Here is a 12,409-nt window from a genome sequence, read left to right as displayed (position 1 = left end):
ATTTACAACCACTTGTATCTGGCAGTTCAGGCAAAACATGCGCAATTTACCGCGTTTGCGAATAATTAGCGTGCAGCAGCTAGCACAACGCTGACATTGTACAAAGCTTTTAAAGTAATTTTTTAACACCTGCTGTATGTGACGGACATTGAAGTGGCGGTAGATGTCAAGATAGGTGTACTTGCGGTAAGCGTCAGGAACATAGCTGGCCGGAGGCTGCGGTTCCATTCCCGGGCGCGGAATGGCGGTTGAATTGAGAGAAGCCTCAAAATAGGCATCCAGTGGAACAAGTGGCTGCTCCATAATATTTTGAAAATGATAGAAATTGGAAATGCGCGTCAAGCAGATGAGTGTATAGTGATGAGTGACAACGGGCGCAGGCAACGGCTGTTGTAAAAATAAGTGTATATTATATTTTTTATTCAGTCATTTCTCTCCGAATATATGTTTAGTTATGCGACTTACCAAAATAAGTGACAAAGCAAGGTGGCTGTTTTGAGGGGACTGTGAGCCGGTTGAGACGTTGGCTGCCAGGGAAATTATGTCGTCGTCGTCGTCGTCGCGGTAAGCATCGGCACTGCTGTTGTTAAAGGTAGGTGTGGTTGGAGGGGCTGCTGGCGGAGTGTTTTCGCGGCAGTCATCTTCTTGGTGGGCACGGTTCGTGGAGTAAAGCACTGTTACTTCGTATTCGCGGGCGGCTGCGGTCGCGGTGCCACCGCCGTCGTCGGCGTCGTTTTCATGGTTATGAATGAGCCTGGCAGAATTTGTAGTATTATTGTACGGCGGAGGCGGTGTTGCTGGTGGTGATGGTGGTGGTGGTGGTGGTGGTTGTGGTGTGGATGACGATAGCTGGCAACCATCAGTGTTTAGCCGCTGATCCCTGTCTTGAAGGGGAGCGGCTGACAGAGACCGCTGGCTGGCTAGACGAAGTGACCTTCGCGGCATTTTCTAAAATTATATGCTGGTGAGATGGTGGTGGTGGTGGTGGTGATTCTGGGGAAAGGGTAGAGGCTGAAGGTGGCTTACTCGGGCCGCCGCAGGCAATATTCGGAGGGCACTCCAAGATTTCCAAGATCCTCTTATAGTACCGCTGCAAGATGGTCCAGAGAAGCTGACGAGCAGCGTCGGACTTGGCTGAAAATGTAGTTAGTCCAGAACCAATTACATAAATGTCTTCGTTGGCCACTGCTGCCTGGCAGTTCCAGCGACTTGCTTCCGCAGAAGGAACGCGGCGATACTCAACGTCAAAATTTAAAACTGTTGCGATATTGTCCAACAGATGAGTGAGGCGAATACGGTCGTAATAATCGGATTCTTGTGTCGTCCTGGGCTTTACTGGCTTCTCCAATACGGTCAACAAACACGAATAGTAATTACGTAATATTACCGCCAATAATTTCCTAGCTCCGTCTTGTTTAGCCGTTGCGAACGATTTTCCCACACCAACCGCAAAAATTTTTTCAGATATGACTGCGGCCTGGCATTTGCAAATGACTTCCTTGTTTCTCTTTCTAGGCAGACTTTTAAAATCGAGATCAAAGGACAAAAGTTTGCCAACAGTTCCAAGTATCGCCGTAAAGTGACGCCGAACCATGCCGTCTGGAATGGAAAAGTTGCCCACAAACAAGCGGGCAACTGCAGAGATCTGCCGGCATACAGTTCGGTTTATAAAAGCTGTCCGTAGCTAGCCAGCCAGCCGGTAGGCGGAAACGGCGGCGTGGTCAAGAGGAGTAGCATAATAGTATAATTATCCAGATGTCCGCTTCTGCACGTGCATCCCCATGGGATACGCTTGCGCACACCCAATCCTGCCTCCCAAGAGGGCGAGACATGTGTTTGTCTGTGTGGGCGTGACTTACTGGTATATATAAATCACCAGCGATTGACAGGCGCGCTTATTCGGACTGCTGACATTAACATACTGACGGCTACCACCTGTCGTCACCACCTCCACCGCTATACGTAAACGTTCCATTAGTACATCCGTTCATTGCTTTTATTTTGGTGTCAAAAGTGGAATCACAGTGTGCATGTGTGAGTGTGTGAGCGTGCCACAAAACGGGGATTCTAATAATCTAAGGATATCTTGCAATTACGCACGCTAATTTGGTAAGTGTTCGTACAGAGCAAGCGAGCGAGCGCTAATTGCTGATCGAAAACGGCAAAAAACCAGTAGGGCGCGAAAATGCCAACGGCTGCTGAAAGTCGACGAAAATCAACCTTGCTGAAGAGACTTTATACTGATGTTGCATCTCCAGCTTATCTTGCCGGTGCTGGTGCGCTGCATAGAGCGGCCAGAGAAAAACAGAATGAGATACATTCAAAAATAACTTTGCGGGATGTAAAGGAATTTCTCTCGCGGCAAGTTATTCACACTCTCCATAAACCTGTGCGGTTCAAGTTTCCCAAACTAAAAAATTTTTGTGTGGGAATTGATAACGTTAGGCATGCAGATCTCGTTGAACTACAGAAAATTAAAAAGTTCAACGAAAAGTACAGGTATATATTAACGACAGTGTATTGCGTCAGTCGGTATGCCTTTTCCCAGCCTCTGGTTAGCAAGTCAAGCAACAATGTTGCAAAAGCTATGGAAAAGATTTTCCAAAATAGACGCCCGGTTGTTTTAGGTATTGTTAATGGTATTTTGTATGTAAATTTTGAGCGTACATTTTTAAAGGTTCTGTTTTTGATTTTCTTCTCTGTAGTGACAGATGCTGGGAAAGAATTTCTAAATCACAAAGTAGAAGAAGTTTACGCAAGATACAGTATCCGACATCAGATTTCGGCATCGCGGTTTAAAGCAGCGTTAGCGGAGCGTTTCAATCGTACTTTAAAAACAACGTTGTTTCGTCATTTTACTCTCACTAAAAGCCCCAACTGGTTCTCGTCTCTCCAGAATATTGTAAACAACTATAACATGAGGGTGCATGCCGGCACAAAAATGAAACCCGCTGAAACAACGGTGCAACATCACTCTCAGCTGTTCAAACTTGGCCAAGAGAAAAAGTTCATTAAATTGCAGAAGCCCACATTCAGGATTGGTGAAGCAGTCCGCGTAGTTATTAAAAAATCGCAATTCAGCAAAGGCTATACGCGCACATTTTCGGACGAAGTTTTCAAGATTGCTGATATAGTTTACGGCCCGGTGATAACGTACCGTCTATCAGATCTTAACGGGCGAGCAGTAGGAGAAGCTCAAAATCGACCATCGCAGTTTTATAAAGAGGACTTGTCAAGTGTACGGAATTTGTCAGTTGGGTAACAGACATTTTTTCAGGGTGCACCTGCAGCAGAATGATGGACAACGGATTTTATGTCACTCTACACAGCGCGGCCTCGCCGGCTTACGGAACGCTTATACTTCATAATACGCCGACACATTTCACCAATAAGTTGCAATTTCCCCTTCTATCCTTTCGGGAGCAGGAAGAGCCCTGGGAAGTTGCCCTCGTCCGTGCCTATTCTTCCGCAAAACTCACTAGAATTCCACCGGAGCAGCGCCAATTGACTGTTTACCACAGTAGCTCTAATTGTGGTGACGCGTTTTTTGACGGTTTTTTGACTGAGTCGGACTTTGAAAAAACACCAGCAGATTTTGTGTCTGCTATCAGCCGGGTAGTGGAAGCCATAATGGTTAGCTGCGGAAAAACGTTATGGGCAAACGAAAAGCCACAAATTCAGTTGGTTGATGGAAAATTTCAATGGGTCAGCGAAAAAAACGTTTTTCAGTTCGTCAACCGAGGGAACTTGCTGTCGGCCGCTCTTGGACTGACGTACGACGAAATGCTTGGAATTACACGACATCACGTTTTAACTAGTTATTTTCATGGACAGTCGTTTACGAAGTATGGTGACACTCGGCTTATTCGACACCGCCTTCCTGTTGATCCGGCGCGTGGTCGGCGCCAGGTCATTCTACATCTTAGTCATGGTAATTCAACAGTATTTGGTGGACGCTTGGAAAACGTGCTAGCGCTGTCAACTGCAGAAGAACTCCAAAAGGGTTATGAACCAAAGAGTCGAGTTTACCTGCCCGTTCAAAACTGGTTCAGTAAAGCTAATCCGGAAGTAACGCTGAATTCTGATTGGAAAATGGAGTGGACTGAAGACACCCTGGAAGAAACTACGGTTACTTTGCATTATCGAAAATCTAAGCGGCAAGCAGTAGGATGATCATGATGATGATGATCTTGGCGCTCTTCACTAGGTTGAATAATTTGTGTCGTAATTTTAGTTGCTTTCTAGTTTTTTGTCTGGTCGCAGTGTTGTGGGCGTGGTTAGTTAAGTGTGGGTGGTGTTTCCCTGCACTTTGCAGGTTGATGATGTATAAAAGGAAGGTAAAGTGTAGGTTGGAGCATTCATTAAATGTTTGTTGCGTGTAGTCTGTAAAGTGTTTTCTGAAACTGCCTGCACGCCTGGTCCACAACAAATAAAACGACTAAATCGTACGCTAGAAAAAGAAGGAGGCGAGCCAACCGGTCTGTAATTAGGCGGACAATAGTTCAGTCTGCAGTAATTGGAAAATATCGGAGACGACGACGACGGCGACGACGAAGAGGAACGCGACGATCTCGACGCCGAACGATACGCACTGGTCTTTTTCAAAAAATAACGCGTGGAAAATCACTGGCATCTATTGTTTAGAAGTAAAATGGCTTCATCTGCGAAAAGTCAAGCGACTATTGAAAAGTTTCCGGATGAGTTGCAATTATTCGGCCAGCCAGTCAGTCAATCTACCATTGAAAGCAGTCATACAATGGAGTTCTTACCCTTAAATCAGGTTGTTAATAACTCTGACGTTATTGAATTTGTAATTCCTGCCACTGAGTATTATTTGGACTTGTCAGACGTGCAGCTTTATATGCGGGCTCAAATTGTAGAAAGAGATAGTAGCAAATCCCTAGGGATAATCAAGTCCACAAACAGCACAATAGGAAGCAGCGGCGACACTCTCCCTATCGCTAACAATGACGCTGCCGCTGCAAATCTTATCAACGCTGTATCAGCAGCAGCACAGGGCGGGGTAGTTAACGCGAGTCAAAGAGCAGATGGTCAGCGGCAGCAGCATTACACCGTGGATCCGCTGCGTGACCCGGCAATTGCCCGTGTTTTAGCAGCTTTAAGCCCGCAGGAAAAGCAGGAATATATTGCGAAACTAAATGAGAAAGGAATACCGGACGCAGCCCCGGTCAACTTATTGTTTTACATGATGTTTGAAAGAGTGGAAATAGAACTTAATGGTACGCCTTTCGTCGTAAGCTACGGTAATTATGGCTACAAGGGATTTTTTAATACCCTTCTAAACTACTCCCGCGGAGTCAAGAAAAATCTGTTGAGAAATATTATGTGGTTCAAGGACGGGTTGAGTCGCATCAACCCCGAAAACAGCTTAGACAGCGTCGATTTATTGAACGGGGAAACAAATGAAGGGCTTATAGCTAGATACCGCATTACGAAAGAAGGTCGCCCTTTTGAAATGATCGGAAGAATAATGCACGAATTGTTTTACTTGGAAAATTATTTACTACCAGAGGTCTCAGTTAGAATACGCTTGTTTAAGCCAAATCCATCCTTCTACCTGATGTCGGACGATATTATGCCAAACTACTTTCTCAACATACTGGATATGCGCTTGCTAAGCCGATTTGTGAAATTATCACCTAAACTAAATGATCAAATCCAGAAGCGGCTGTCATCCCAGCCGGCCATCTATAAAATTTATTCAGCATCGGATGTTCGCACGAGAGCCATAACACCCGGCCAGCGGCTGTATACGTTTGATAATTTTTTTGGGTCGGAAAAAATTCCCAACCGAATAATATTTGCTATGGTCACTCACGAATCATATCTGGGTAGCTACCGCAAAAATCCGTTAAACTTCCAACACTTTGGTCTCGAGGAAATTAGTCTAATTGTCGACAATCAGATCCATCCGTACAAAATGGATTTTGAAAACGACCAATATGCTCTACTGTATGATGCCCTAGCATGTCAGCTGGGTAATCGACATTTTGGGTGTTCCTCAGATACTTCCATAAAAGAATTAAGATACGGCACGGTAAAGTTATTTGGCTTTATTCATTTGTATTATGGCTTTGGTATAATTGCTAAGTGAGAATCATAACAGAACTTTTCCTTTGTATTCACAGAGTATTTTCCCATTTGACCTAACGCCCAACCATAATTTTGACGACATTCCCGTTGAACGTAAACAGATGGCCAGGTTGGAACTGAAATTCTCCTCTCCGCCAAAGGAACCAATTGAATTGCTAATTTTTTATGAGCAACCGCAAATTTTCCACATCGATAAAAACAAAAAGTTTATAAACGTGCTGTGAAATTATGTTCTTTTTTAACAAGCGTGTTGTGAGAATAAAAAAAATTTGATTGCGTTTGTTCTTCTCCTTTTACTTCCTACATTACTCTCAAAACGACCGAAAGTTTTCGTGGAAATTTAATTCACTAATTTGGCAGCAGATGTTTCATTAAGTCGCAGCGTGTAACACTCAAAAAAAATTTTTATAACATTACGGAAAATTAAATCAGGACACAGATTTGCAGGTATATGAAAAATAGAGCCACACATGTTTTGACTAGACGTTACACATGACAGTGACGACGACGACGATGCGGAAGCCGATAACAATTGCTGATAAGCGTTAGATACCTTATCCAAATCGTCGATGGCTGCCGAGCGACTTTCAGCCAAACTGGGGTTACGGCTTCTAAGCATACGACGCAGGCAGTCCATTGGCTTTAAATCCAAGTAAAAGGTCACATGAGGAGTCAGATTAACTAATGGAGCTTCGATAGCGGTCATTCAATTAAGGCAATGGCCGCGCGATATTCCGTAAGCCAGGTCGGAGATAAGGTAGCGGTCTACTATTACTATATTCCCAGCAGCTAAGTCCGTGGCGATAGTCCGATTGAGAATCGCGCGGCTAGCAGCGAGGAGTAAATAATTTTGTGATAATTTGTAATGGGAGCTGGATGATAAAGCCGAACTGATTAAGCGGCAAATTGGAGAATATATTCCGGAAATCGAGGCCTCTGGTCCATGATAAGTGACCACATTGTACCCCATATCGAGCAAAAATGCGGCAAGCCGATTAGACTGCTCAGTTTTCCCAGAACAGTTAAGTCCTTCAAACACCACAAAAAACGGTTGCTGCTGTTGCATATTCGTGGGCGGTGGTGGTGGTCACGGACTGTTGACTGGTGAAGAGACCATCATATATAATAAAGAAATACGACAACTTTATAATGCTCATGGTTATGACGACATGCTTTCGAGTTAACAGTAGTACGTTTAGTCAACAGTCGTCCTCGGTCAGTCAGTGCATCTGCTGAAATCGGGGGCGTTTTATTGCCTGCGTCGTGTACTTGTCGTCAGCTAACTCCGTCTTGTTTGTTGAATTCTTAGACCGGCCGGCATCGGCCGTCACTCCGCCTCCAGGCTGGTCAATTTGCTGCTGTGACATCATATTAGTCCATTGATGTGGGCGTGCTTGATGGCGTTCAATGTGACGAGATATTTCCAAAATGATCTCGTTGTAACGAGCATGGTAGTGCGGATTGGTTTTTAAAAACTGGCGCGCCAAAACAACTTGAAAAACTGACATGGCTTTCTGGTAGATACTCCAAGTGGCTTTGCTGATGGATTTTTCGTCAGTAAATGGCTCACGCAGCTGCTTGAACCGGCGCAAAGCTTCCTCTGGATGTCCATCCGTGAAAAGCCCCGCGGGATCCAAATCTTTGCGCCCCGGTAGCAAATCGTAGGAAACGTTTGCAGGTGGCGATAGACTGGTCGTCCCGTTGCCGCTGCCGCAGCCGCCGACGCCGCATAGAATGACATCCTCCTCAGGCAGTGGTTGCAGTGCAGGCTTATCGTCGCCACGCTCCCAGTGTGCGGGGCCGGACCCGATCGCATTGCAGTTACCACTGCCGCCGCGTCTTCCATCTCCACCTGCACTTCCGATTTCCCCGTTACTGTCAGCAGAGGAGGAATGCGTGGGCAGAAAAAAATGCGCCGGCTGCAAAAACGTTCCATTCGGTGTTTGGAACAGATAATGAGTTACGGTTGGTGGTGGTGCTTGGCCCGTTAGTAGTGCTGATGATGCTGATGACGCTGGAAGGGTGATTTTCGGGTGCGACAAAGTCGCGGTCATCAAAGGTGATGGCTGAGTGGCGGGGAAGAGGGTGTGTTGTTGCTCATGAAGGCTGGCGTTAGCTGGTGGATTATATAATGGTGCGGGAGAGTTGAATAATAGTGTCGAAGAAGCCTGAGGATGGTGCTGCTGCTGCTGCTGCCGCGTAAGCCCGTTAAGGGAGTGAGTCGGCTGCGACGGCGGTGGCGGGAGTGGCTGCTGCTGCTTCTGAAAATGTTGCGCTAGGTGAACCTGGTGCTTCCATGGAGACGGCATGATGAGAGAGTGATCGTTGCTGACAAGGCTGGTAGAAAAACTGTTGCTCTGTGACCGCGGGTCGTTGCGTGGTGCCGGAGGAGAAATATTCTGCAGAAGCTGTGCAAGAATATCGGCCGGGCAATCCTCACTATCCTCTGCGCCGAAGGAGTGCGGCTGTGACTGCTGCTGAAATCCTGAAAGTTATGCAAAACTCAGTATAATAGAGAAAAAAACATGCAAAAGTAAATCTTCAAAATTGATTTCCGCATTCTAGGTAATAGAATCAATTCAACGTTCTATCAATCTAACCGTCTTTCGGAGCCGGCTGTTCATGAGTGGCTAGACATCGAGCCATGACTTGATGAGGAAGCTCCTGTTGTTGCTGTTGCAAAAAGGTCACATTCGGCGGTGGCGTCGAAGACGGAGCAAAAGTATATGCAAAACTGTTTGCCAATGGTTGGGTAGAGCTGGCCATCATGGTCATATCTGAACAGTTAAATGACGCCATTAGCATGATTTACGGTAAGATAAATGCGACTTACACTCGTGGATGTGCCGGCTGAGTAAAAAGTGAACTGGCAAGTAGAAAAGGGATCGTTTAATTTACCATCAGTTTATATGCTGACCTAGGCGGCAGCAGCAACAATAACGCCCCTTTGAAATGCTGCTGCATTAAGGCGGAGTTTAGTGCAGCAGATCCGACCCCGTGATCCCCAAGGGATGCTACTACCGTGACAGTATAACAACCGTTTAGCGCTGCTGCTGTTTTGATTGGCTATATATATGTATGCTCAGTGACAAAAGCAGCGCGCAGCCGATGCAGCATTAATTATGATGACAAACTCAAATTCAGCCACCTGCTCCAATGACCAATCAGCAGTCACCTACAACGCGAAGGAGCCATGTAAAATTAACTGTACTGCTAGTAATACTATGATAATTACGAAAACCGAGCCGATATTAGAATCTTCATGGAAACGGTTCATCATTTTTCCAATTGAAATTGACGAAGCCTGGTTTATGTATAGAAAAGCTGTAGCTTGTTTTTGGACACCGGAAGAAATAAATTTTGCCCATGACGTTCGTCAATGGCCTACGTTGAGCGAGTACGAGAAATCCTTGCTGGGAAACGTATTAGCATTTTTTGCCGCTTCAGACGGCATTATTATGGAAAATCTCGCTGAAAATTTTCTCATTGAATGCCAATGTCCGGAAATACGTGCTTTCTACACTTTTCAGATATTCATGGAAAATATTCATAGCGAGACATACTCTCTGCTAATAAATACGTACTATCAAGATACGGAAGACGCCTGCAGCTGCTTCAGGCTGTAATTAACGACAATAATGTAAAGGAAAAAGCTGATTGGGCAGCCCGTTACATAAGAGAAGTTGGCCAGCGCCCGTTTCCCGAAAGACTGTTGGCTTTTGCGTGTGTCGAAATGATATTTTTTTGCGGTGCCTTTGCAGTGGTCTTCTGGTTCAAAAACCGCGGCATCTTGCCAGGATTAACATTTAGTAATGAACTAATTGCCAGGGACGAATCACAGCATGTTGAATTTGCCTGTTGGCTATATGGACAGTTGAACAACAAGCTGTCCACCGAAGCTGTATACGCCATAGTCGAGGAAGCAGTAGAAATTGAAAGCCGGTTTTGGGATGACGCATTTGCTCATCCTTTACGCGGTCTAAACGCCGTTCTCATGAAGAATTATGTCCGCTTTGTCGCAGACGTCCTACTGAAGATGCTCGGCTTGGAACCACTCTTCAACACCCCTAACCCTCTGCCCTATATGGAAAACATCTCCTTAGAAGGAAAAAGCAATTTCTTCGAAAGAAGGGTTTCGGAATATAAGAGAGCGCACGTTGGAAAACACCAAGAACGGCAACAGCTAGCCTTTAGTACTAACGAGGAGTTCTAATAATAATTAATTCTAGAATTCCAAACTAAATTTGTGAGGTGTCAACGGTCAGTCAATGTTGTGTCAGTAATATTTTAATAAAGTCGTCTAATTACACAATTACACCATCAGTAGTATTAGCCAGTCACAAATACTTCTTAAACCACCACTTAGCAAAAAAAGGCCACACATCGTAGCAGTGTTTCCGACCGTGACTCCGCTTTTTTAAATAATCCGGGCTTTCAATTTCCTCCCACCGCCCGATCCAGGTACAGCCTGGGTGGGCGCATTGGATCTGGTTGGTGGGGTAGAAATCATGCAGTATCAGAAAATCAATGTCAAAGCTCTTCGGAATTTCCATAAAGGTGCTTAGCCTCTTTTCGAATGTCCGGCGCCGTGTGCTTTGCCATTCAATAGAGCAAGTGTTCAGCATTGTATAAGGTTTTATGTCCTGACATTCGCGCTCTGAATGATGGATGATGGCATCCGTCTGCCTCCAGTAGAACACTTTTTTGCAATGTGAGCACTTTACGGTGCCTCGAAAATTATAGCCCATGGCGGCTAATAAATAGCGCTGTCCAACAGGTACGCTCTTCATCACTTCGTACTGTTGTCGCATAAGCGCGGTTTCTGGAGAGTGTAAGAGAGGTGTATCTTCGTTGTCGTCGTTGTCGTCGTCGTAATTGTTAATGTCACCTGCGGGACGACGTTCATTAGAGACACGATTAAGAAGATTAGGTGAACCGTAGCTGCCATATGCGGCGTTGCAGTTTTTCTTATAGGCGGCGTCCATGGTAAATATACGTAAGTTAGCGAGCGAGGGAAGGTGCTGCAAGTGAAAAGTGTAAATTAATCTCACAAACATAACAATTTTATATGTATGCCTTTCACTGTGGGGAGGGCAGAAGAGGCGGAAAAAGAAAATCCGATTAACTAGGCTCCGCCGCGGGGTTGAACTAATGGGCGGTAGGCGATCCCTGGGCGGACCTAACATTATGACCAGTCGTCCTCTCGTAGATACTGCTGCGGGTATAAAAGCTGAGGTCATGTAATTTGCACATTACTGCACGCACATCTGTGCAAGCGTTGAAGGGGCGATGTTAGTCGCATCAACATTCCTGCCTACTGCTGTCACAGGCCGCTTTTGGATATCAGATATTTCTTTACATTTTATCAGAAAATATTTCTCCAATTATCAAAAGCACACCCGGCGCCTTTTATTCAGCAACAGCAACAGCTTTCTACTTACTTTTTATTTGTGTAACAATGCCTCGGCTGCGGAAAGTGAGCATCAGCGGAGTTCGGCAGCAAGAGCCGCCGCAACCGTCAACATCGACTGCGGCAGCGGCGACAAAGAACGCCAACCGGACACAACAACAGCAAAAGCAGCAGCAGCAGCAACAGATATCCGAAGCAAAATTGGCGAGGCTATACGAGAAGCTGAAAACTGTTCAAGTTGTTTCACAGTTATATCGTCAAACGCGGCATATTTCTTTTTCCTACAAGTTATTTATGCGGCGCACACAGGAACTAACAGAGACACAAAATGACAGGCAAGATAATGCTTCCGCAGCTCATCATCCATAAATTCAGTTATCCAAAAACCATCATTATTCTACGATCTCAAAGGCATCACATCACGCCATAGTAAAAAATACGGCGTTTGGGCTGGAAACTTTCAGATAAAAATAAAAGAGCTGCCGTTTCATGGTGTTGATACTGTACTTCCAGTTTTTCTGTCAATTCTCGAAGATATTTTTAAAAAGTTGCGCAGCTATGTGCCGAATAAAGAAGATCTTATCAGTATTTCTTTGGAATCTACTCAGCTATCGCATCCAGTCCAGCTCAAATTAGCTTCGCAAGACCAGGTGAATGCTAAAATGTTCTTATATTTAATCGCAAATACACTAACATCCAAAACGGAGTTTTCTTTGAATTTTCCGGTCTTTATTAATTTGCTGCGCATCCCAAAGCAACCAGCGGGAAAAGGAATAGCCAAGCGAAAAAATGACCGCCATTTCAGAAACCTCATAAGAGCACCGCGGGGTGGCGGCATCATCAACGTAAAAAACAGCGACAGCTTATGTTTTGGGCGAGCACTTG

At 45.2% G+C, this 12,409-nt stretch overlaps 1 protein-coding gene across 1 annotated transcript; it reads left to right on the top strand.

Moving 5' to 3' along the window:
• The first annotated feature begins 8,881 nt into the window (after positions 1–8,881).
• LOC129588885 (uncharacterized) lies at positions 8,882–10,327 on the top strand. Its single transcript, XM_055483301.1, has 2 exons — positions 8,882–8,927; positions 9,876–10,327. Exons 1-2 carry the CDS (start codon positions 8,882–8,884, stop codon positions 10,325–10,327), a joined length of 498 nt encoding a protein of 165 aa, XP_055339276.1.
• The last annotated feature ends 2,082 nt before the right edge of the window (positions 10,328–12,409 follow it).

The sequence above is a fragment of the Paramacrobiotus metropolitanus genome, unplaced genomic scaffold (genome assembly GCF_019649055.1).
Source record: "Paramacrobiotus metropolitanus isolate TYO unplaced genomic scaffold, Prichtersi_v1.0 Parri_scaffold0000032, whole genome shotgun sequence".
NCBI classification, from domain to species: domain Eukaryota; kingdom Metazoa; phylum Tardigrada; class Eutardigrada; order Parachela; family Macrobiotidae; genus Paramacrobiotus; species Paramacrobiotus metropolitanus.
Note: the sequence above shows the minus strand (reverse complement) of the source record. Positions and strands in the feature narration are given on the sequence as shown.